This window comes from Myxocyprinus asiaticus, chromosome 7 (genome assembly GCF_019703515.2).
Source record: "Myxocyprinus asiaticus isolate MX2 ecotype Aquarium Trade chromosome 7, UBuf_Myxa_2, whole genome shotgun sequence".
NCBI lineage: Eukaryota > Metazoa > Chordata > Actinopteri > Cypriniformes > Catostomidae > Myxocyprinus > Myxocyprinus asiaticus.
Window position 1 is genome coordinate 2,032,210 of NC_059350.1, and position 27,256 is coordinate 2,059,465.

Here is a 27,256-nt window from a genome sequence, read left to right on the forward strand (position 1 = left end):
TGAAAGTAATCTCATCCAAAAATGCTGAATAAATACACACCACCATTTCAAGTGTTCTCCATACAAGATATTCAGCCATAATCTGTAACCACATCATCTTGGGGCATCTAGCCCAGGTTTGACCAAGACCTGGAAGAACTGCACAAGAGTGATCGTGGTTCGAATCGGGTTGCTGAACCCGTGCACTCATTCTAAACAGTAATAGTAAGTTAGTATGAAAGAATTTGGGTGCAGCTGAAAACTTCTTAACCTAAACCGGTCTCCGACTAGTCTCTGCTCTTTAGAGGTGTGGTTTAACATATTCAGATCAGTCTCTCCTATTTGGGCAGAGGCAGGGAGAGTGTGTGTTTCTCAGGACCGTGGCTCTTGGCTTGTTTCTGCACTTCTGCACTGGGCTGGTAACTCCCCTCCATCTTCCTCCTCTTATGGAACACGCGATACAACAGAATCATGACCAGAACCAAAAGAACTGAGACTGCCAGGAGCAAGCCTGAAACGCTCACCAAAGTCATCATGCTCCGCAAATACACACCCCTAACACACACACAAACAAACATAGGCTGTATATGTTACTCTGTGCTCTTAGGGTGTGTTAGATGTGCACTCATGCATGTGTGTGTGATGCAAAGTACATGATTATTAGTGCATTTACTGGTCACTTTTTTTCATGGTCATTCTTTTACATTTTGGTAGAAGACTAACCTACAGTGGAAAGAAGTGAGAGAAGTGAGATGTGCATTTCCTAAACACACACATTTACATAGCAATCTAAATAAGGACATACCACAGACTTTTTGGAACATGGAATTAAACTACAGAGGGGTAAAATATAGTGGCGAAAGGGAGACGACAGCAAATATTAGTTTTGCATTCGCATTTGCTCCAAAAGAAAAAGGAAAAAAAAATTAAAATAACTTTTTTTACACTCAAAACACGCATATATATATATATATATATATATACTGTATATATTAGGCTATTTTTAAGATTCACGCATTTCAATTTCCTAACATAATTCCATCAAATTTAATTTAGTAATTTTTCTTTTTCCCAATTTGGAATACCCAATTCCCACTACTTAGTAGGTCCTCGTGGTGGCGCAGTTACTCACCTCAATCCAGGTGGTGGAGGACAAGTATCAGTTGCCTCCGCTTCTGAGACCGTCAGTCCGCGCATCTTATCACGTGACTCGTTGTGCATGACACCGCGGAGACTCACAGCATGTGGAGGCTCATGCTACTCTCCACGATCCATGCACAACTTACCACACGCCCCATTGAGAGCGAGCAATGGATTAGTTTGAGAAAACACCACTGACCCAGGACTACAAAGAAATCCACAAAGATGCACTAAAGCAAAAATACACTGAATACTTTGGCCTCCCCTTTATAAAAAGTAACATGGCTCTCTCTATAACAAAACAGATGGTAAAACACTCAGACAAGGGATTTTTGCTGCTTGTTCAATATACTGTACTTAATTCAAATGAACTACTGCAACACAATTGAACAATTTGCCACAACTTTATTTTGTAGCATTCAAATCAAATTCATTCAAAACTTAAATATGTAAAACAGAAATGTATCCTTTTGTGTTGGGACAGCATACAAATTTTTGTTGGCCAAATATGATGAACATTTGCTGTCCGGTTCCCAGCATGCAATGTGGCATGAGTAAAAATTGTGAATGAATGCATTAATATTTGATTACAGTTTTTGTACCAGTGTTGGTGTTTCTTGCTCTTTTGAGTTAAGCGTCAGAAAATGTTAGCTTAGAGTGAATCTCCTTCGTCGAGTGTCACCATCATTATTGTCTGTGGATTGGATAAGTACCCCATAAATCTTCTGAAATGTTGTCTCCATGTGAGACCAAGCTCACAACTCTGTACATTTTCAGTAGTAAAATTCTGGTCAAAATCTAAAAATGGTGAAAGTTACATTGCCTCAATGTAATTAAATTATGACCTTTGAAACACTCTTTACTAGTGGATATGACAAAAGAAATGTTTATATACCAAGACTAGATCAAATCCATTCAAACAAATTTGTTTGAGGAAACAATGTAATTCAATTGTGTGGAACAGTTTCAATTTTATTAAAGTTCAACGTTAAACAATGTGTAACATGGTATTAAATGTTTGGCCACACCACTCACTTTCCCACATTTTAGAATAAAAGCAAATTCATTAAAACTATGAAATAACACAAATGGCAGTATGAGAAATATGCACACAAAATAAATACAAATTCTTAGATTTTATCTTCTTTAATGTCTCCACCTCCTGTCTAGACTACAGCTCTGCACATGCTGTTCATTCTCTCAACCAACTTCATGAGACATACACACACACACACACACACACTCTCACACACACACTCACACACTCACACACACACACACTTGTGAGCACATGACTTAAGTCATCTTTACACTGCAAAAATGTCACAGTATTGCATCAGAAGTGGCACATATACAATAACAGCTGGATTTACACTGACTGTTTAGTGATGTTCAGAAGTGGAATGAATACAGCATTTACAATTGCATAAATAATATTATGAGATTCTTTTTTTTTAATAAAAAAAATAGAATTATAAAATGAATGGAAATATTAAATTATACTTTTATTCATGAAATTATAAATTATGAAATGTATGCTGTCAGATAAAGTCAGATTTTAATAAGAACTTTTTTTCATCACATTTTCTGAAGAAATTCTCCCCAATTTCTGAAAAAGCAAAAGGAACCTTGTCCAACAGCACAGAGAACAAAGACAACTGAAATACTCCAGATTGCATCCTGCAACAAAATAAGTAACTGTTCAGTGTTTTCCAGCCCTGATTGATAAATACGACCAAAGGTTGAATTTGCGCAAAATGTTTGTCCGGGTCTCTTCCTTTATAGGAAATCTAACTGCAGTTATCTCTATTTTTTTCCCCACAAACAACGCTATAAAAATCTCCTTTCTGATGAATAAAATAATGGCCTAATCTGTCAGAATGACACCAACTCAGATTTTATGAATATTTTTGTGTTCTTTGAAGATGCATGTCAATAAACTGTGTACATAAGCCTCTTTCAGCCTGCTTTCTTTGCCCGTTTTAAAGCTAAATATTTAAGGAAAATGTAAAAGACTGGATTTAACCACTGATTGTGTACACTTGATTTTCCATGATCACACTGGGGCAATTCCCTGGACACAAACTGACCATAGTCCATATCAACAATATCAACACTGGCAGTGTACTCTGGAATCTGAGTTGGCTTTTATTTTTTTTATTTTTTTTTTCCTAAATATGTGGTAAAACTGCAAAGTGTATTTGTATTTACTGTATATGTTAAATGGAGGAATATCTGTGGTGCTGTACAAACATTAACATACATTCAAAGGCAGACAGGATGAATCTGCTCTGGTTTACTGTTGTTCTTCTCTCTTTACCCCTGCTGACAATATGTGACCCACTGTGAGTACTGAAAATACTTTTATTACTTTAAATACAATACTTTATTTGGGACTTAGGCTTGTGGTAACTTTAAGGTTCTGAGTAAAAATTCCAATCAAACAAATGCTTGTTTTCTCTAGACAAACTAGTAAAAGTTATGTTTCTATGTTTGTAGATTAACAAACTGTCATAAATTAAGATAATTCATGTGAATTTGATCCTCCCATATGAAATGAATTTAAATTGGTACATTTAAAATCACAACATGCATTGTGAAAAGCTATTTACAAAGACATTTAATTGCATTAAATTGAATATATTTGTAATGCCTCTTGAGTAAACAAGTGAACACAGTGAATCATTAAGGCAAGGTCAGCTGTATAATAAAGGCTGATTGTAACTGAAAAGTTGAATGTGTTTCAAATTTTCCAAAAATGTCAGGTCGGGGAAATTGTATTACAAATTTCTGATAGCCAAAACAATGGTTTAATTTTTGTGTATTTTATATATATATATATTTCATAACAAAATTCCATCAATTGAATTCAGTCATCTTTAATATATATATTGAATTTTGTTAAACATTACACAATTTAATTTTATGGAATTTTGTGATGAAATTTAAACATGTAAAAAAAAAAAAAAAAAAAAATAGGCTAAAATAGTTTTTGGAGCGGATGTTACCTTTCACATTTTTGCTGTTTTGTATATTGTGTTGTGCTTCATAATTATTTTACTGTAAACATTTGGCTGAATTGACATTAAATAGCCTTTGTCATTAAAAAGTGACAACTTACCCCTAATAGGCATGTTTTTACAGATGTCAAATGTATGTTCAATGAACTGTACCTTTTTTTACTGTGCAATAACAGTGGAAATCTCAATAGCTTTCAGCTAAGACTTTGACTTGACATATTGTCAGAGAAGGCATGGTTCTATAAAGATCGATAGATCCAGTCTCCACTATATCAGTTTTTAAGATTTAAAGCTATTTGATTGTATGTTCTCAGATATGTTCTGTCAGCCCCTAATTTGCTGAGGGTGGGTTCCTCAGAGAATGTGTTTGTGGAGGCTCAGGACTACTCTGGAGCAGACCTGAACGTGAAGATCTCAGTGAAGAACCACCCGCGAAAAAACATAGAGATACTGTCCAAATCAGTGACCCTGACTGCAGCCAACAATTACCAAATCCTTACAGATATAAAGGTGACATCACTTGTATACATGTGGACCTTGTGTAGATCAGTGGAGTAAAGAGCAAACTTATATTTGTGCTAAACAGAACACTCTCTTATATTGGGGTTTTATTTTTCATGATTATAAACTACGTTCCTAGTTTTATATATATATATATGTATATATTATACACAACACATTACAGTTTAAATCATCTTGCATCGCCTTGCCTGACAGACGCATTTAATAGGTCCTGATTTCCCCCTCTCACCCTCTGTGCAAAACAAGCTGAATTCCATTACAATAGCTATGCTGTTGAAAGTGTTTACAAAATGTTTTCAATTGCTATTGCTCACTCTGCTTGCTCTGTAATGTTATGTTGCTATGGTAACAAACAGCGCATTAATATCGAATGGTGATTAAAACTGACCGGAACTACCTGTGCATTCAACGGTTTGAACCGCACGCATTCTAGCCAATCAGAATTGAGTATTCGAACACACCATTGTATATATATATATATATAAGTGCCAAAATTGTGAGCGCAACAAAAGGGAAGAATGTGTATCAGATTATTTGCGGAAAATATTTTCGCCAATAACAAGTCATAGGCATGCTTTAGGCACTAATTTACCTTCATACGGTCAGATTAACGTTAGAAAGTTTTCACAGCTGAAAATGTTAAACCAGTGTTATGTCCAGTGCTTATGATCTGCGCACACCTTGATTCGCACACGCATTCTCCAGTCCTCAGAATTCTGTGGGCTTAGACTATATAACCGTTAACAGTCATAACGGTGTACTGACACTGACAGATGTTTATTAATTTCTTTAATCAATAATTATTATAGATGTGAGATTAAATATATATTGTAGTGGTTTTAGAAAGATATGACATCGAATTGAGCAGAAAATGTTAATAAGTGAAGTGGAGAAGTGTTTTGATTACTGACTAAAAATGAAGAGAAGTATTGTTATTTTTTTTTCTCCCCTTTTCTCCTCAACTTGGAATGCCCAATTCCCAATACGCTCTAAGTCCTCGTGGTGGCGTAGTGACTTGCATCAATCCGGGTGGTGGAGGACGAATCTCAGTTGCCTCCGCGTCTGAGACCGTCAATCCGCGCGTCTTATCACGTGGCTTGTTGAGCATGTTACCGCGGAGACGTAGCGCGTGTGGAGGCTTCACGCTATTCTCCAGCATACACGCACAACTCACCACGCGCCCCACCGAGAGCGAGAACTACATTATAGCGACCACGAGGATGTTACCCCATGTGACTCTACCCTCCCTAGCAACCGGGCCAATTTGGTTGCTTAGGAGACCTGGCTGGAGTCACTCAGCATGCCCTGGATTCTAACTCATGACTCCAGGGGTGATAGTCAGCGTCTTCACTCGCTGAGCTACCAGGGCCACTAAATGAAGAGAAGTATAAGTTCCCACTAAACTGTATAAGACATGGACATATAGTCTAGTTAAAGTTAATGACGTTTATTCAGTATCTATTGTCTAGACTGGGTCGAAGTTATATGGTTAATTCAGACTAATTCACTTTACATACAATGTCTGGTGCTTTACAGTGCAGATTTAAACATAAATGTTACAGAAAATTATATTAATGGAATAACTACCTTTTAATTTTAGTTAATTATTCTAAAAATAAACCCTAAAATAACCATTAAACAATTACCAAATGGGAACCATTTGTGTATCTGATTTGTATTTTTTTTCCCCGCTCAAAATTAAAGTCACACATTGTTTTGAGCTAATTTTTTTTCCCGTTCAGATTCCCAGCGATAGGGACTTTTTCAGTGATGATCCTCTTGAGAAGCAGTATGTGTATCTACAAGCTGAATTTCCTTCCAAAATCCTGGAGAAAGTGGTCATGGTCTCTTTCCAGTCTGGATATATATTCATACAAACCGACAAGCCCATCTACACACCAACTAGCACAGGTAAGATAAAGAGGCAATCAACACTTGGAACATAACAGTCCCCTGTTAAATGTCATGCATATCACAAAATAAAATGAAAGTATTAACATTTCAACGCTCATATTTTATTCATATAAATTTCCTTTAGTTCAGTACAGAATCTTCTCTCTGACTCCTGGTCTCCAACCACTTGAACATGATGGAATTTCAGTGGATATCGTGGTACTCTCAAAATACTGCACTAAAACTTTCCACTCATAAAAATAAATAAATAAATAAATAATTGTTTTTTTTTCTTACATTTACACATTTCAGTTTAATTAAAAAAAATTTTTTTTTTAATAAATAAAAATATTTTACGTTTTATTGATTTTATTTAGTTAAAAATTACACAATTTATTTTGATTGAATTGTGTTATGAAATTGAAATGTGTAAAACTTACAAATAGGCTAAAATATTTTTTTGAGTGTTCACCATATTCATAACATTTTATAATTGTTTGTGTACTCTACACATTCTGACTGTAATTGGTATACATTTAGTTGAGTAGTTAAATATATATATATATATATATATAGAATTCAAGGAGGGTGTACTTTCTTTTTCCCATGACTGTATATATATATATATATATATATATATATACAGTCATGGGAAAAAGAAAGTACACACTCCATGAATTCTATGGTTTACGTATCAGGACATAATAAAAATCATCTGGTCCTTAGCAGGTCTTAAAATTAGGTAAAAACAACCTCAGATGAACAACAACACATGACATATTACACCATGTCATGATTTATTTAACAAAAATAAAGCCAAAATGGAAAAGCCATGTGTGAAAAAGCTTGTCGAATGAACTTTAACAACAATAACTTAATTTAAACAAGTAATTGTTTTCAGTATGACTTTATCAGTCTCACATCGTTTTGGAGGAATTATGGCCCACCCTTCTGTACAACGTTGCTTCAGTTCATTGAGGTTTGTGGGCATTTGTTTATGCACAGCTCTCTTAAGGTCCTGCCACAGCATTTCAATCGGGTTGAGGTCTGGACTTTGACTGGGCCATTGCAACACCTTGATTCTTTTCTTTTTCAGCCATTCTGTTGTAGATTTGCTGGTGTACTTGGGATCATTGTCCTGTTGCATGACCCAATTTTGGCCAAGCTTTAGCTGTCAGACAGATGGCCTCACATTTGACTCTAGAATATTTTGGTATACAGAGGAGTTCATGGTCGACTCAATGACTGCAAGGTGCCCAGGTCCTGTGGCTGCAAAACAAGCCCAAATCATCACCCCTCCACCACTGTGCTTGACAGTTGGTATGAGGTGTTTGTGCTGATATGCTGTGTTTGGTTTTTGCCAAACGTGGTGCTGTGCATTATAGACAAACATCTCCATTTTGGTCTTGTCTGTCCAAAGGACATTGTTCCAGAAGTCTTGTGGTTTGTTCAGATGCAACTTTGCAAACTTACTGCCATGTTCTTTTTAGAGAGAAGAGGCTTTCTCCTGGCAAACCTTCCAAACAAACAATACTTGTTCAGTCTTTTTCTAATTGTACTGTCATGAACTTTAACATTTAACATGCTAACTGAGGCCTGTAGAGTCTGAGATGTAACTCTTGGGTTTTTTGCAATTTCTCTGAGCATTGTACGGTCTGACCTTGGGGTGAATTTGCTGGGACGTCCACTCCTGGGAAGATTGGCAACTGTCTTGAATGTTTTACATTTGTGAATAATCTTTCTCACTGTAGAATGATGGACTTTAAACTGTTTGGAAATGGCCTTATAACTCTTCCCAGATTGATGGGCAGCAACAATTGCTTCTCTAAGATCATTGCTTTCCTCCTTGGCATTGTGTAAACACACTCCTGAGTGCTCCAGACCAGCAAACTGCTAAAACTTCAGCTTTTATAGAGGTGGTCACACTTGCTGATGATCAATTAATCAAGGTCATTTGATTAGCAGCACCTGGCTACTACTTAGCCTCTTAATTCATATGGAAGTAGTAAGGGTGTACTTAGTTTTTCACACATGGATTCTCCATTTTGGCTTTATTTTTGTTAAATAAATCATGATACGTGTAATATGTCATGTGTTGTTGTTCATTTGAGCTTATATTTACCTAATTTATAGACCTGTTAAGGACCAGATTATTTTTATTATGTCCTGATACATAAAACTTCATTGTTACTTGTGTAACCTCCATTCCCTGATGGAGGGAGCGAGATGTTGTGTCAATGTAGTGACACTAGGGGTCACTCTTAAGAGCCTGAGACACCTCTGGTCTTTGATAAAAGGCCAATGAAAACTGGCGAGTGGTATTTGCATGTCACTCCGCCGGACATACGGGTATAAAAGGAGCTGGTATGCAACCACTCATTCAGGTTTTATGCTGAGGAGCCGATAGAAGGTCCGGCCATTTCAGCGGGAAGTTCAGCGTTGTGGCAGGAGGGACACAATGTCTCGTTCCCTCCATCAGGGAATGGAGGTTACACAAGTAAACATGATGTTCCCTATCTGTCACTCACTCGACATTGTGTCGATGTAGTGACACTAGGGGTCCCTATACGAAACGCCACAATTGGCTGAACTGTGTTACGTGAACTGGCGGTGTGTGGTGGGCAGACTACTGTGTGCCTCATAGCCAGCACACCACGTCGACACGTAACCTCCCCAACATAGTTATGAGTATCGAATGGCCCTTTGGGGACAAGTCAAGAGATAGAGACAGGCTTAACCCAGTCGTGGCCTCTTTTCCCCTTCTCTTTTTCCACTCCCAAAAAAGAAGGGGATTATCCGACTGGGCCGCAAGGTCTAGTCGGGGGGTGTCCTTCCCAAGGGGAAGACACTGTGGAGACCACACCTCACCCAAAGAGAGGGGGGGACATTTAAGTGGAAGAATACATCACATGGTCTTTCCGACCATGAGGAGACTCTTCAAGGTAGATCCTACCCAACAGGGGAGGAGTTACTACAAACATGGCGACTGGGGCAGAGGGGCTCTGCCAAAGGAAGACGCAGTTTGCCAACAGGGAAACGAATTAGCGGAAGATATATATCGCATGGGGTTAGCCTTACAGGGAACCGCCACATGCAGAGCACCTACCCCAGAACAGGACTCTTAATTAGCACGTGTACTGGGCCGGCAGTGAGTCGAACTGAATCGTGAAGCCATCGTGACGGATTGGAAAGTGTAAGCCACGCATCCAAGTTCCGCGCAAGGTGGACCAAGGGGACAACCCAGGAACAGCATGGGACGAGGGAGGAAGAGGCCTGTCCTCGTAACCTGTGGAGACTGCCACATCGGGGGCGGTTGTGTGCCACAGCTGGGTGCTCAGGGGTGGAAGGACCACCGCTGGAGCGCCAATCCTGCAAGAAAAAACCCGTGGACGGTAGTCGTGATGACGACCATGCACACCAGGTATGTCACTCAGGGAGGAAGGAAACCGGTCTTTTGCTGAACTGTTGGGTACCACAGCCACTTGGGCATGTGGCGAAATCAAACAAAAAGGCAACAAAAGATTTTCCACCCAGCCCTACACCGGGGATGGAGTGGTCTTTTTACCAGCTCCAGGTGAGTGGGTTCCTTCGTCCTTGGGTCACCCGTCTCAGGGGCACTTTGATGACCTCCGTGGGTTCTTAGGTGCCGGCTGTGAGACAGGTGGCGTCTGCTTCCTGCGGTGGGCTCCAAGCCGGGGCCGGGCAGAAGGGGCAGGCTGCGGTGGAGCCGGTGCAGTCACCTCAGGGGGACACCCTTGGTGACGAGCAGACGGGGTCCGGGATCTTGAGCCGCGCTGGGGCAGGATGTGCCAGATAGCCTCCGTCTGCTACTTCACCGCAGAGAACTGCTGGGCAAAGTCCTCGACGGTGTCGCCGAATAGGCCAGCCTGGGAAATGGGGGCAGCAAGAAACCGTGTCTTGTCGGCCTCACCCATTTCGACCAGGTTGAGCCAAAGGTGGCGCTCCTGGACCGCTAATGTGGCCATCATCCACCCGAGAGACTGCGCCATGACCTTCATCGCTCGGAAAGCAAGGTCGGTCGCCGAGCGCAGTTCCTGCATCAAATCTGGGGCAGAACTACCCTTGTGCAGTTCTTTCAATGCTTTGGCTTGGTGGATCTGCAGTAGACCCATGGCATGCAGGGCAGAGGTGGCTTGTCCAGCAGCGCTGTAGGCTTTAGCCATCAGGGATGATGTGAGCCTACAGGGCTTGGACGGGAGCTTAGGGCGTCTGCACCAGGTGGTGCACCGCGAGCGCCTTATCCACCGGGGGAATCACCGTATAGCCCCTGGCCGCCCCGCCATCGAGGGTAGTGAGAGCGGGGGAACTGCAGAATCGGGGCCGGGCAGTAAAAGGTGCCTCCCACGATTTCATTAGCTCCTCGTGCACTTCCAGGAAGAAAGGCACTGGAGCGGGGCGTGGCTGCTTTGAGCGGCGCCGCGAGCCCAGGAACCAATCATCAAGCCACAAGGGTTCAGGGGAGAGCGGAGGGTTCCACTCTAACCCGACGCTCGCGGCTGCCCAGGAAAGCATGTCTGTCATTTCGGCATCAGACTGTGATTGGGCAATCGACCCTGAAGGGGGTAGCCCAGCTGAGGCTTTTGCGTCCGACTGGACAAGCCCGCTTTCCGATGCTGCACTCGAGAGCTCATCATCTTCGCGGGCTCCAAACAACAAGCCAGACTCGCCGTGAGACAAGCCAGCGAACTGGTCCGGAAGCCCGACTGGGGCAGACGAGCGTGCTGGGGAATGGGAGGTCCACGGGGGGATACCCGGCAGAGGCCCATTGGGGTCCCCAAATCACCCCCAGTGCTAGCCGCGCTGGCCTCATACCCATAGGTAGAAGGACCAAGGCGGGAAGCCGCTGGGGTGGCTTGCTTCCTTACGAAAGCAAGCCGCGACCACAACCTTGCCATGGTCATGTTCTCGCAATGAGAACATGAACCATCCACAAACGCTGCCTCCGTGTGGGTCACGCCCAGACACGAAAGACAGTGATCATGGCCATCTGAAGTTGAGAGATAACGACCACAACCAGGAATAGCACACAATCGGAAAGGTATCTTTAGAAAGATGTGTCTTTAAAAAGACATTCCGTGTGTGCCGCTCTTTTAGAGAAATATACTCTTTTAGAGGGAAAAGCTCTTTCAGAAAATATACTCTCTTTGTCTTCTGACGAAGCGCCCAGGGGCGTTCTCTGCAGTGCACCAGTGCAGAGGAGGGAGAAGCCACTGAAATGTGCCGTCAGTTCCAGCAGAGGTGAATGAATAGTAGAATTCAGCTCAGTGAGCATGACCGTTCGGCTCCGAAGAGAAAATCTCCATGAGTGGTTGCATACCAGCTCCTTTTATACCCGTATGTCCGGGGGAGTTGCATGCAAATACCACTCACCAATTTTCATTGGCCTTTTATCAAAGACCAGAGGTGTCTCGGGCTCTCAAGAGTGACCCCTAGTGTCACTACATCGACACAACGTCAAGTGAGTGACAGATAGGGAACCATAGAATTCAAGGAGGATGTACTTTCTTTTTCCCATGACTGTGTGTGTGTGTGTGTGTGTGTGTATATATATATACATATATATACATATATATATACATATATATATATATATATATATATATATATATATATATATATATATATATATATATATATATATTATAAATGTATAGGTATATTTATAAAATGCACATACATGAGATAAATTAATATTAGCTTTTTATTTATATCTTATTGTTTCTATTTCCAAAGAATCCTCAAGGCATCACAGCAATGGCAGAAATCATATTTCCAGCACAAGGGATTCGGTCAGGAAGATATGCTATACCTGAGATTGCTAGGTGTGTTTATGAGGAAAACTAAGACCTGAAAAGTCATTTGTGCGTCATTTCTGATAATAATCATATGAGTGTAATTATCTGTTACAATGTGAAGGGCAATACATTTTATTATTTATAGCCCTGGGATCTGGAGGGTGGTTACACGATTCAAGAACACCCCACAAAAGAACTTCACTGCTGACTTTGAAGTCAAAGAATATGGTAAAAGCTAGTACATTATACTGTATATTTTGTTGAAAATAACCAAATTAATTATGTTACGCATTTTATGCATATATCGCCCATTCACTTTTGTCGCTGATTGTTGTTTGGATTTGTTTTTACAGTGCTTCCAACTTTTGAAGTCACATTATCACCCAGCCAATCATTCTTCAGTGTGAATGATACTAGTCTGACTGTTGACATTCATGCCAGGTAAAAGTGAATATACAGGTGCATCTCAATAAATTAGAATGTCATGGAAAAGTTCATTTATTTCAGTAATTCAACTCAAATTGTGAAACTCGTGTATTAAATAAATTCAGTGCACACAGACTGAAGTAGTTTAAGTCTTTCGTTCTTTTAATTGTGATGATTTTGGCTCACATTTAACAAAAACCCACCAATTCACTATCTCAAAAAATTAGAATATGGTGACATGCCAATCAGCTAATCAACTCAAAACACCTGCAAAGGTTTCCTGAGCCTTCAAAATGATCTCTCAGTTTGGTTCACTAGACTACACAATCATGGGGAAGACTGCTGATCTGACAGTTGTCCAGAAGACAATCATTGACACCCTTCACAAGGAGGGTAAGCCACAAACATTCATTGCCAACTGGCTGTTCACAGAGTGCTGTATCCAAGCATGTTAACAGAAAGTTGAGTGGAAGGAAAAAGTGTGGAAGAAAAAGATGCACAACCAACTGAGAGAACCGCAGCCTTATGAGGATTGTCAAGCAAAATTGACTCAAGAATTTGGGTGAACTTCACAAGGAATGGACTGAGGCTGGGGTCAAGGCATTAAGAGCCACCACACACACACGTGTCAAGGAATTTGGCTACAGTTGTCGTATTCCTCTTGTTAAGCCACTCCTGAACCACAGACAACGTCAGAGGCATCTTACCTGGGCTAAGGAGAAGAACTGGACTGTTGCCCAGTGGTCCAAAGTCCTCTTTTCAGATGAGAGCAAGTTTTGTATTTCATTTGGAAACCAAGGTCCTAGAGTCTGGAGGAAGGGTGGAGAAGCTCATAGCCCAAGTTGCTTGAAGTCCAGTGTTAAGTTTCCACAGTCTGTGATGATTTGGGGTGCAATGTCATCTGCTGGTGTTGGTCCATTGTGTTTTTTGAAAACCAAAGTCACTGCACCCGTTTACCAAGAAATTTTGGAGCACTTCATGCTTCCTTCTGCTGACCAGCTTTTTAAAGATGCTGATTTCATTTTCCAGCAAGATTTGGCACCTGCCCACACTGCCAAAAGCACCAAAAGTTGGTTAAATGACCATGGTGTTGGTGTGCTTGACTGGCCAGCAAACTCACCAGACCTGAACCCCATAGAGAATCTATGGGGTATTGTCAAGAGGAAAATGAGAAACAAGAGACCAAAAAATGCAGATGAGCTGAAGGCCACTGTCAAAGAAACCTGGGCTTCCATACCACCTCAGCAGTGCCACAAACTGATCACCTCCATTGAGGCAGTAATTAAAGCAAAAGGAGCCCCTACCAAGTATTGAGTACATATACAGTAAATGAACATACTTTCCAGAAGGCCAACAATTCACTAAAAATGTTTTTTTTTTTATTGGTCTTATGATGTATTCTAATTTTTTGAGATAGTGAATTGGTGGGTTTTTGTTAAATGTGAGCAAAATCATCACAATTAAAAGAACCAAAGACTTAAACTACTTCAGTCTGTGTGCATTGAATTTATTTAATACACGAGTTTCACAATTTGAGTTGAATTACTGAAATAAATGAACTTTTCCACGACATTCTAATTTATTGAGATGCACCTGTACATGTTTAATTGTAGCTTGTATCTACTCAGTATATTTTGTTATTCTGTGAAAGTATTAACTGATGTTTCCTTAAAGGAATATTCTGGATTCAGTACAAGTTGAGTTCAGTCAATAGTATTTGTGTCATAATATTGATTACCACAAAAAATTATTTAGATTTGTCAGAGGTTACGGTGAGGCACTTACAATGGAAGTCAATGAGGCCAATTTTTGGAGGGTTTAAAGGCAGAAATGTGAAGATTATAATTTTATAAAAGTGCTTACATAACTTATTCTGTTAAAACTTGTGTATTATTTGAGCTGTAAACTTTTTAAAACATAGTTTTGCAGGATTACATGGTTTGCTGCGTTATGTCATCAAGGCAACCAAGTTTTAAAATTGGATATACAATTGAACTTACACAGATGCGGTTAGGAAGTGATTTAATCACACTAAAATCATATTAACACACATATTGTTTATGCCTTGTGTCTATACATTTGAAACAGTGAGTGTTTTAATGTTTACAGGTTGACCCCATTGACTTCCAATGTCCAGATAGACAGACAGGCCTATGGGACTTTTTTTGCTCTGTTTTTAATTTGATTTAATTTGTTACACTTTTTTGGGGAAGCAACCTACAAATGGCTTACGTATAGTTGTCTGTGCATATGAAGCTAGAATATGTTTACCATATAAAACTGCATAGTTACGATAGCATTTCTCAAGGTACAAATATGCCCGATGGTACTGATGAAGTCTGATTTTTCTAGGTACCTGCACGGAAACAATGTGAATGGACATGCGTTTGTGGTGTTTGGGGTGATGGAGATTGAGAGGAAAACAAGTATTCCCTCCTCTTTGCAAAGAGTTTTGGTGAGCTTTAAAGCCGCTTGTGTGCAAATCTGAGCTTAATTACGAATTAAACTATGGTTCACTTATGTTCGCCCTTATCTAAATTGCAGATATCAGATGGAGAGGGTAAGGCCAATCTGACTAAGGAGATGATACTTCAAACCTTCCCACAAATCAACCAACTGCTTGGACAATCAATCTACATTTCAGTCAGTGTTTTAACAGATACTGGTAAGAGATCTAGTGCAGTGTAACTTAGGCACAGGAATTATACACTGTACCTTTAAGTTTATGTGCTAAATTATGCCATGTCTAGTCATGATATTGTGTGCATGTGTGTTTCAGGTAGTGAAATGGTAGAAGCACACAGGAGAGGCATCCAGATTGTGACATCACCGTACACCATCCACTTCAAAAGAACGCCACAATTCTTCAAACCTGGAATGCCTTTTGATGTCTCGGTATAAAACATAGACTTTCAAGAAAATTATATTTATTTTTGGATGGTACCTGTGTATGATAAATGTAAATCTTTTCTTCATTGTTTCTCACTGCACTTACACTTCTGTTCTTGCGTTGTACTTTCCTAGTACTCATTTAAAAATGACTATGGTAGCTCTGTAGTAATGTGTTCTCCCTTTCATTAATTGCTTGTATAAATAATTTTTATTTGTAAGCTATAAAACACACATACACACAAAAAGTTTTGCATTCCTGTGCGATAAATGAACCATGTTTTTTTCTACAGTACCCATGGTTGAACTATGGTATTTATAGTAAAACTATAACAACGAAATTTACCATGGTTTTATTAACAATATTTTAACTTAATAATATTTGTTGTGAAACCATAGTTATAAACAGGGGCACAGATTCTGGGGAAATGGAGGGGGAGGTAACAGAATACAGGATTCAACACCACCCCCTCCCCCCTCCCCCTCCCCCTAATTCCAGTAAATCAATGATATATATATTTTTTTTATATATATATTAATATCTTTTGATTCTGTTTTTTAAAGGTTTATGTAACTGATCCGGACCAGATGCCAGCTAAAAATGTGCAAGTGGAAGTTAATCCTGGAAGTGTCAGAGGTGGAACTAAGGCCAATGGCATTGCAAAGCTCACAGTCAATTCTCAAGAGGGATCTTCCACTCTGGAGATCAGGGTAAAACCTGCAATCTCAACTTCACATTCATTTGATGATTTGGCATCTAAATTTGAATTCTACAATAGTTTTCTTTAATGTTCTACTTTGTTGGTCCTAACTGGCATTAGCATCAAATCAAGATAATCTTCTTACTTTAAGGCACAAACCAAAGATCCAAAATTAAGTGATGACCAGCAGGCAGTGCAGAAAATGACAGCTCATGCCTACATACCGAAAAGTGGCTCCAAGAACTTCCTTCACATTGGCATTGATGCTGCAGAGCTTCAGATTGGTGATCAAATGAAAGTCAACCTGAACCTGGGAAAAAGTCCAGGAGTCCAAGACCAAGATTTCACCTTCATGGTGAGTCATATAAATCAGAAGCAGAATGAGCTTTATTGCCAAGTGTGCTTACACATACAAGAAATTTGTCTTGGTGACAGAAGCTTCAATTGCATCAATTATCATATGACAGTATGGCTTCACTCAGTGGCTTCACTCAGCTATAAACTGTCATAAATCATACAGTTTGCAAGTTTTTGGCCTTTTTGTAATCATTAGGTGTGTCCCAAACTGCATACTTCTGCACTATTCTACGTCATTTTGAAGTGTAAGTAGTTTGAGTAGTATGTTAACACTGAAAATGCAACAAATAGAAGTGTAATATGAGTACCCGGATGATGCCCTTCTTCAATTGTCAAATCTGTGTGTGGAATATTGGACACTTCATGCATTGATCACTCCTGGCTTGCTGTACGTAGTGGAAGTCACTGCTGGTCTGACAAAACAATTGTAAATAATGGAGAATGTAGCAACTAGCGAAACTTCTGTGAAGACAACAACTTATAAATGACACCTTACACACTTTACCATCACCCCACTCTGTGTGAAAATGTACTGTATGTTGTTTAAGATACATGTGTTGAACTGAGGTTAGCTAACACGCTAAAGCTAGCGGCAACGCATTGCATGCATTTGAAACATCACTTCCATCAGCTGTTAAATGGCGAATGCTTTCGTGTAGTAAAAAACGTTAAGTGTTCCATTTAGGACGATACTACACTTTGAAAATTCATACACTACATGGCTGAATACATAGTTGCAGATTGTATCCTTTAATTCACCTTGCAATTATTAATATAAGTCAGTTTACAGGAAAACTAAAACCTGTTTACATAAATGTGTTATGAAAACTTGTGTTGCATAAATGTCATGAGTACATAAATGTTTTAAATATCTCACTTGTTTTCAGATCATAAGTAAAGGACAGATTGTGAATGCTGACAGGTTTAGGAGAAGAGGACAATCTCTAGTGACTCTGTCTCTACCTGTAACCAAAGACATGCTGCCCTCTTTCCGCTTTGTGGCTTTTTACCATGTGGGCTCATCTGAGGTGGTGTCTGACTCAGTCTGGGTTGATGTGAAGGACACATGTATGGGGACGGTGAGTCACGAAATGATGGTCTTGATGATCTTTCATATTTTCAACACCTGTTCTTCTTGTATCTTTTTCTGGAGCCATTCAGAAGTGTTCCTCATTGTGTTTGCGTTTAACAGCTGAAAGTAGAGGTCAAGGAGCCTCGACCAATCTATGAGCCAGGAGAACAGTTCAGCTTGCATATAACTGGAGATCCTGGAGCTAAAGTTGGGCTTGTGGCAGTGGACAAGGCTGTGCACGGTCTGAACAAAAACAGACTCACTCAGACAAAGGTGATGAGTCTTCATTAAACTATAATAGCACAAGCCGCTCAGTAGTAAGTTTTCTGGCATAAAATGTACTGAAAATTTCTTGTTGATTTGTCTCTGTCTAATTGCACTTCTAGATCTGGGACATCATTGAGAAACATGACACTGGCTGTACAGCAGGTTGTGGAAAGGACAGTATGGGGGTTTTCTATGATGCAGGTCTAATGTTTGAGTCCAACACAGCAGGAGGCACCAACACCAGAACAAGTAAATATATAATTATAAACAAGTAAATATACAGTATATATAAAATAGTTATTTAAAAAATGTGCTTACTGCTCACTGCTAAAGCCTTATGGCTTCTGACTTATATATGACCAAGGATTCAGGTTGGTTTATGTTTCTGAAGTAAAATATGAGGTGGCTTTTTCTAATAATTAAATGTACTCTAGTGCAAGAATGTCCTGTCCCACAAAAAAGAAGACGGAGAGCTGAGAGTCTTCAGCAGGTCACCACTACACTAGGTGAGAAGCAGCAGTTTTATTTCTTTTAATTCAACAGAAGAAGGAAATGAGTTTGAAAGGAAATTAATTGAAGAGAGAGGGGAATGGAATCTGTACACAGGCCGGACTCACTCCTGTGGCACCCACACGAGCACTGAACCTGCCTAGAGTATGTGCATTAACATATGCGCCATGGCTCCAGTGACAATGAAACCTCCTCATACCCAACGTTTAGCAACTTTTCAGACACAACAATGAATGTTTCCCAACAGTTACTTCCCTTTATCTCCAGCAGTTCTTAGTTCAGTTATGACTCTTCTTACACTGCTGCTGCACAATTAGACACACATAGAAACCATTGAAACAGATCTAGACATGTGGTCCTGGGGAGGAGGAAGGTTTCAGAGAGAAAACTCTCATAGCAAGCTGCAATGAAACCAGCTTAGATGCAAACAACTGAGGCCATTTAAATGCTAGAAAAAGGGCAAGTACGCATGTTGATTATCTAACAGATTATATGTCAAACAACCTATCAGCTTGGGCCATAGAGTATGCAAGCTTATTGGCTAACATTCAAAGGACCTATCAGCTTGCACCATGTAGTTTCATGACTGTACTTAGATACTTTCTAATTGTCTCCTATTTCTAATAGTTTGTTCTACACTGTTGTTTTCTTCTTAGTTGGTAAATACTCGGGTGATCTGAAGAAGTGCTGTGTTGATGGAATGAGGAATAATAAACTTGACTATACCTGTGAACGGCGAGCCACATACATCGTAGATGTACACGAATGTATCAATGCCTTCCTGCACTGCTGTCATGAAATGGTAGCTCAAAGCATGGAAGCTGGAGAGGAGGAGATGATTCTAGCTCGCAGTGCGTATCTTAATTAATATTGTTTAGCTGGGTGTGTACCTCGTTATCTTAACAGTGTTGCCTCAACACTTTCGTTCCATTGTTGCAGGCAACATATCACAAAAGGACCCTCGAATATGATTATATTTTTCAAAATTTGCTTGTGATTTTAGTAATGAGGTCCAACGAGGGGGGGGGGGGGGTGGTATTCTTTGCTTAAACAAAGCAAGTGACACAAAATGCATGTACTCCATGAGTAGTTAGGGCATATTGGATTTGTTTTTTGGTAAACAAAATTACAAACAATATGCAGATATCTGTTGCTAAGAAGAGCTTGTTTCTTTACCTAACACCTGTTCAATTTAATTCCTGTTTTCTGTTCACAATATACAATTTCCTGTTTACCCTGACAGGTGAGGATGACGATTTTTATGAGAGTTTTGATGAAATCACATCACGTACGCAGTTCCCAGAGAGCTGGCTTTGGGCAGAGGAGGTTCTACCAGTCTGCCCGACTAATAACAAGTTATGGTGAGTAGGAGACAAGCATTTTAGATTGAGGTGAGTTTGGGCGATTTTTAATAGGTTGATGTGAATGGATGTGATGTTAAACCCTTTAAAGGGGTCATAAAATACTCTTTTTTTATATAGTTTTATTATCTTCCCAGAGGTCCTAACCCTAACCCTAACCCTGTGGTTATTTATTTTTTGCATTAAAACAGTCATAATTTAGTAATATATGATCATTTTGCACCCTGTCTCTGGCCCTCTGTCTGAAACAATCGGTTTTGGCCTAAGTGCCTCCTTAAAACTTCAATGTAAATGCCCACTGTTCTGATTGGATAACATCATGCAGCCCCTCGAATAGAGCCATTTTTGAAACTCAATCGGAAGAGAATGAATCAGCTCAACAACATTATAAAACAAATTTCAGGGTTTACACATAATGCACATCCAACACATTGCATCTGAATATATTAAACTGTTCATCTCAAGCACAACTGTTAACACACACACCCTGTCTACACCGGACGCGAGAGGCACGTCACGTGAAAAGCAATAGAAGAACCCATTATAATCAATGATGCTGTCTACCATGGAAGCATCTGTTGCAGCACATCATGGCAACAGTAAATAGGTGTCCCATTCCATTTTTTTGTGCTGGCACTACTACTGCCGTTGCCAACAACACAAAGTTTGTTGAAAGTTTGTGTCGACACGCCATGGATGCACCCAGTGTAGACAGTGTGTCAGCAGCATAAACAATTAAACAACCATTACATTTGAAATAAATGTATTAATGAATGGAACTGTTTACTTCACAAGACACACACAAATAGTTTCCAGTAACATCCTGCACTGAGGTGCACATCGTCGAAAACAAATCAAAACAGTCAAAGATGTGTGTGTTTACACACACCAAGAATTAAAAATAGCACTGATGGGCAAAAGAACAGTTTGTTGAGCAGTTTAAGCAACAAAATAACAAGTGGCAGCAGCTGATGAAACCTCGTCTTCTCTTCAGAGTTGAAACTTGACATTGCATCTTTTAAAAGCGTGCTAGAGACATAACAACAGTCAAAGACGTCTGTGTAGGGAATGCTTATATACAAAAATAATTCAAAAAAGTCCAGATGGGTCCCATTTGGCATTCAAGAATAGTGAGGCCACTACACTACTACCAGATCTCTCTATTTACGAAGTGAGCACCAGTGGGCGGGGTCAAGGGTGCGATGATTTAAAAGTAGGCATTGATGTTGTTGCTGTAGTGGTGGTCATGAACTAATGAGTACCCTTTGTGACATCACTAATATATGGATGTAGAGAACGAGGCGTTTTGGCAGCTTTGTTTAAATAAATGCTTTTATTGCATTGGGGATTACATTTTGAGTTTTTCAGAAATTTACAGTATGTTTTTATAGTAGAAAGACCTCTTATATATGTCAAAATATCAAGGAAAATTTGATTCCTAATGACATGACCCCTTTCATTTCTGAGGGTGTTTTTAAAGAGTTCCTGTTCCAGTGGCATACCCAAAATTTAAGGCTTATAAATAAAAACAACAACAACAACAACAACAAACAAGGAGGGTCAAGTGTTTGGTATCATTTTAAAGAGAACTTTTCAAATTTGTTAGTGAGATAGATTATGATAAATTCTGAGACTCTCAACTTAAGAAACTGCTGAAATATCACAATTGTTTTTGTTTTTTTTGTTTTTTTTTGCCAAAATTCTTATTTTTCTGATTTGACATTTTATTTCTCAGGGTGTAAAAAGGTAGCTCCAAAAAACAGCTTTTGATTTGTTCCCAATCATGTCACCTGAGTAAAATTTTGTGTTATGACAAAGCATACAAAAGTTATAGCATTACAAAAATAATTTATCCTAGTGTCCTCTCCAAAAAAATAAAACATAATAATTGTACAAAATAACTAATTACACATGCAAACACAACAATAATTAAAGGTATGTTCTCTCTTCAAAGCATGCAAGCATGAGTAACCAGATCTCATTCAGTTCCATTCTGTGTCATTTGAGTCATCACTGAGTCTGTGTTATGTACTTGGCGCCATCTTCTGGTGACCATATGTAATGTGAACGATCCTCTCTGCCCATATTTGGATGACTTCCTCCTCTGGTTGCAGCAATCTGAATCCTAATTCGATTGGCTCAGTTTTCCGCGATGCTGGAAAATGTACTACATAATTTCCGATGAAGTCATCTGATCCAGGAAATCTAATGTGTTTTTAGCCAGATAGCACATTATGTGCTGTGTGCACAATGTGCTTCGTGTGGATTATCTAATGATTTTTGCATCAAATTACATTGTGTGTCGGCTCGTTTTAAAGATAATCATTACCTCCTCTAAGTAATTGTATGTGATATTTTATGTTAAGTTTATGTTTATAATAGAACTTGCGGCATAAAAGCAGCACCTGTTTACATGTTACATGTATGTTAAAAACATGTACTTAGCTATTAATTTGTCTGTGAGTAAAACACATAGGTTGGTTGTATTCTACTCTTTAAGAGCTTTTCAATGACAAATGACACATGGCTATTTGATCAGTTTGATGTTTCTGCCGATTACAGTAATATGTACAGTGCAAAAGACTTAATAAATTATCAAAATGCAACACTTCTTTGTTGGCAAATTTCAAAGCACTTGTTGGTCACCTGCTAGAGATGTGCCTGAAGCCGAATACCTTATTCGGAAAGGCACAAATAATGACTTAACATTTAAATAAACATATCCAAAATTACAAAGAAACGACGAGTCTGTGAAGTCAATATTAGTAGCCTACTAAAGTGCAAAACTTATGAATGAAAATGCACACAGTGCGATTTCAAATCGGATGTGCGCAGTCTCGACTTTGTGGTTTCCGATCATTGTGTTCGTCTGGAGCTTGTCAAGTGTAACATTAACTAAGACACTACATCATATAGGCTACATTTTCCACTCCTTAAAATGTCTATATTAATGTATCACACGATTCACACGTAATGATTTCCACATATTAATTTATAAACCAACCTGAGAGCATTGTTAAATTCCTGACCTGAAGTGATGATTTCACTTCTAAAAGTTGACTACATTTATTTTCACTTCACCGATTAAGGTAAGTATCTGGTTAAGACTTTATTCCCAAAAACTTTAAATGCTCCATAAAGGTTTAAATGCTCCATAATGTGTACATCTATTCAGAATATTACTGCTCATGTGATACAAAGAAACTGAAACATGCGCAATCTTTTTTCCCCTCCCTTTAAACTGTACTCAATTTTACAATGTTAATGTAACATTATTATTATTATTATTATTATTATTATTATTATTAGACTATTATTATTCTTTTCCCTCTATTTCACTAATTCTGTACATGTAATTTAACTAAATAATTATGTCCTCCACATTATGTTAAAATATGTCAGGCTTGAGTGTAAAATTCCTGATATATTTATGACACTTTCACCTATTTGTAGGCTATATTGGTCTATTCTAATTTCTTTTAATGTTTGTATTTAATGCTCGCTGCAAAATACGTGCTTGACATTTCACAATTGCTTGACACCTCGTGCCTCAGTTAACAACATATTCTACAGTTCATGAGCCTGCATATTCAGCTTCATTTGATGAGAAAAATAAATAAATAAATAATATAATGAAATAATAATAGCACAATAATAATAATAATACTCATAGTAATAATATTTATATTTTTTTCTCCCAATTTGGAATGCCCAATTCCCAATGTGCTTTTTAAGTCCTCATGGTGGCGTAGTGATTTGCCTCAATCTGGGTGGCGGAGGACGAATCTCAGTTGCCTCCGTGTCTGAGACCGTCAACCCGTGCATCTTATCACGTGGCTTGTTGAGCGTGTTGCCATGGAGACATAGCACGTGTGGAGGCTTCACGCTATTCTTCGCGGCACCCATGCTCAACTCACCACGCGCCCCAACGAGAACGAACCACATTATAGCGACCACGAGGAGGTTACCCCATGTGACTCTAACCTCCCTAGCAACCGGGCCAATTTGGTTGCTTAGGAGACCTAGCTGGAGTCACTCAGCACGCCCTGGATTCGAACTCGTGACTCCAGGTGTGGTAGTCAGTGTCTTTTACCACTGAGCTACCCAGGACCCCCCATAGCAATAATAATTAGTATATTTTTTTATTAGGCAGTTATTATGAATAGGCATATACTAGGCATATTTTATTTATAGAAACTATGCATGTAATAGAGTTACATTTTTAAAATGATTTCATTTAGTTTTGTCGCACTTCCGGTTTAAGTCCCGCCCACATTCAGTTTTATCCGAATACAGATACAGATCATTTTGTGATAGTAGCAGATACAGATACAAATACAGATAATGGCTGCGCTGCACACCCCTACTACATGCATTGTAAAGTAGAACTATTTTTTGTTGGTCAAGACTGTTCTTTTTTCACGGCGGGGCCCATCCGAGCTTTAAAGGTTAACTACTAGTGATTTATTAGAGATGGAGTACTCAACTAACAGAGACTGCTCTAGTTTGACATGCATTATGATGATATTTATGAAGAACTTGTGAAAACAGACAGAAAAGTTTAAATAGAAAAGGTTATAAAGGTAATAAAAGGTATAGAAATGTCTTATGCTCCATCAATGTTTCACGTTCTAGATGTATGAATTTGTTTAGAAATTTCTTTGATGTGCGAGAATCTTTCTTTGGTATTTTCTTTCTTTGTGACATTTTTGCAATGTTAAAATACCTTCTATTATCCCAGTTTAATTTCTATAAGAAAGCCATTTGTAAGGTAATTTCAACCTGGTCTCATTACAGGTCATAATAAAAGTAAGAGATGGCAAAATCGTATGAGTTGGCAAGTACAAAAATGTACGACAAACTCACCTTTCTATTACATATGTATAATCAGATCCAGAGGCTTATGAGGTGGTCCCTTATTGTCCAGAACTACAACCTTTAAATACATCACAAGAAAGGTACTGAAAATGTGGCAGTTGATGTTCTGTCTAGGGTTTAGTGACCATGGTAATGTTTTTTTGTTTGTTTTGTTTTTGAGTGAAAATACAAAAGATTTTATTTAATACAATGTGGAGAATGTTGCAACAATGTGATAAGTATGAAGTGATAAATGTCTGCAATATATACACTATATACACACCAGTGAACCGTTTAGCAGAACACAGGGAGAAGGGACTTGAGCAACACTAAATCAAAGAAAGTAACAAAACAAAATGCCCACTGACTTTAGTAACCCACTAACTGTCTAACAAAGAAAAGTATGTACAGAAACGAAATTATCTTCGCCATCTGAGACGCTCTACACAAACTATACTGAACTAATCCAAACACAAAACATACAAGAGATAGTGCTCACTCCTTACCTGAGATGTCTATACAAATACAAACTCCTACATGTTGTGCAAATGTAGGTCACGTGACATGCTTCCCTATCCTCTCCTCCCTGGTCTGGAGAAACCCGTACAGAGACCAGTTAGGGTAAACAGAAGAATTCGGAAAACAAAATCAAGCGTCAGATGAAACAAACGAGTAGGGTAAGTAACGATGAATAAACAAAAGAAAACAAAGACACATCAAAGAGCAGTCTATACACAGTTGTCAGGAAAGTCGTGAACTAAAACAAAGTAGCGAACGGAAGTAGATGACTTCCTCCTCAAGTGTATGACCCCGTCTTTATACACTTGACGCATGACTGGATTGGCTCCGATGATGAGTGGTGCCAACACGGTAATGAGGAGTGACAGGGTAGGTGTCCAATGATGAGGCCTGAGAGATGTGACAGTGGAATAACAGCAAAGATAGAGAAAATATATTAAACCACAAAGACAAAACTCTCAGATTTTTTGAGAAGCATGTTTGAAATCCTTACTTTTGCAGTTCAAATTGGTGATGCTAGTAGCACAGAAATTACACACTGTACATAGCTAACCCCTATCTGTCATTTATGTCTAAGCATAACAACGTCACTCACAAGAGACAAAGTCTTCCTGAAAGAATCGATCACTACCTGGCAAATCTTTGCTGTCAGCTTGTCAAAAACTCATGGTAAGTATTCCTGTCTGGATGAAGAGAATAAATGAGTCTAAATGCCATTCAGACCTGCTTGTATCATGCTGCTTCATAAAGTTCTCTGTCACTGTCTTCTTCTCTGAAGGTATCTGTGTTGCAGATCCTTATGAGATTATAGTTTATAAGAGGTTTTTCATCGATCTGAAGATACCTTACTCAGCTGTGCGCAATGAACAACTACAAATAAGAGCCATCCTTCACAATTACACTACAAAAAAGATTAAGGTAAACAAGGTCATTTTGCAGCTGACTTCAATATAAACCCTACTAGGGATTTTTCCACTGTTGTTTATTTGTCATTTTAATGAGCATGCACTTGTTCGTGGGTCTGGGCAATCTTAAATATTGACATATGTGTGTAAGAGCATAAATTATACATTAGAGAAACTCTGGTTATTTTATGGTAATTTTATTAGTATTTATAGCAAAAAAACAAAAACCCACACAGACAGTAAATTAACACAGTTGAAACACTCAGGGGAGTATTATTTTGGATAAAGTTTTATGTCCAATTGTTGGTCTCTCCTCCAGGCACGTGTTGAATTTATGGAGACAGAACATGTTTGCAGCGCCGCCAGTAAGAAGGGAATCTTCCGAACAGAAGTTGACATTGAGCCCATGTCCTCCAAGGCCGTTCCTCATGTGATTATTCCCTTGGAGTTGGGAAATCACTGGATTGACGTGAAGGCAGCAGCATATGACTCAGTCCACACGGATGGAGTGAGAAAGATCTTGAAGGTGGTGGTAAGTCTACAGTTCCTTCCTGGCCTCTGATGAAACAAAATAGCTAGCAGTATATTTTAGCCTCCTATGAGGAGTTTGATAGTAAATCTATGTAATTTCCTTTGGACATAATATCATTCAATAGCCTTCATTGAAGGATTTCAATATTTGATTCAAACACACTTTGACTCTCTTCGTTTTCAGTCTGAAGGTGTGCTGACTATGGTACAGGAGAAAGATGTACAACTCAATCCTGCTAAGTTGGGTGAGATTCCTTCTGAACAACTGAGTTCTTTCTCAAAAATACCAAAATATTCCTTATGACAGATACAGCCCTCGTTAACCCAAGCTGCTCTGATTCAGTCTTTTTTTCCATTCAATCTTAACCGGTATGACAGGTGGAGTACAACGAGTATTTGTCAGGAGTGACAAACCAAATGCTCAGATTCCAAACACACCTGCTAACACGTACATCAAAGTGACAAGTAAGCAGAAATCTTGGATTTGTTTG

At 39.0% G+C, this 27,256-nt stretch overlaps 1 protein-coding gene across 1 annotated transcript in view; it reads left to right on the forward strand.

Moving 5' to 3' along the window:
* The first annotated feature begins 3,233 nt into the window (after positions 1–3,233).
* The window catches only part of LOC127443530 (complement C3-like), a 39,803-nt gene continuing 15,780 nt past the window's right edge, over positions 3,234–27,256 (forward strand). The window contains exons 1-23 of the mRNA XM_051702219.1: positions 3,234–3,464; positions 4,454–4,649; positions 6,404–6,572; positions 6,700–6,773; positions 12,309–12,397; positions 12,516–12,598; positions 12,724–12,811; positions 15,149–15,251; positions 15,341–15,461; positions 15,576–15,691; positions 16,250–16,396; positions 16,538–16,741; positions 17,631–17,822; positions 17,936–18,088; positions 18,202–18,331; positions 18,517–18,588; positions 19,249–19,443; positions 19,836–19,953; positions 25,907–25,998; positions 26,108–26,247; positions 26,554–26,766; positions 26,950–27,010; positions 27,144–27,230. Of these exons, the coding sequence (XP_051558179.1) occupies positions 3,343–3,464; positions 4,454–4,649; positions 6,404–6,572; positions 6,700–6,773; positions 12,309–12,397; positions 12,516–12,598; positions 12,724–12,811; positions 15,149–15,251; positions 15,341–15,461; positions 15,576–15,691; positions 16,250–16,396; positions 16,538–16,741; positions 17,631–17,822; positions 17,936–18,088; positions 18,202–18,331; positions 18,517–18,588; positions 19,249–19,443; positions 19,836–19,953; positions 25,907–25,998; positions 26,108–26,247; positions 26,554–26,766; positions 26,950–27,010; positions 27,144–27,230 (2,965 nt within the window). The 5' untranslated portion in view covers positions 3,234–3,342. The remainder of the gene's footprint in view (positions 3,465–4,453; positions 4,650–6,403; positions 6,573–6,699; positions 6,774–12,308; positions 12,398–12,515; positions 12,599–12,723; positions 12,812–15,148; positions 15,252–15,340; positions 15,462–15,575; positions 15,692–16,249; positions 16,397–16,537; positions 16,742–17,630; positions 17,823–17,935; positions 18,089–18,201; positions 18,332–18,516; positions 18,589–19,248; positions 19,444–19,835; positions 19,954–25,906; positions 25,999–26,107; positions 26,248–26,553; positions 26,767–26,949; positions 27,011–27,143; positions 27,231–27,256) is intronic.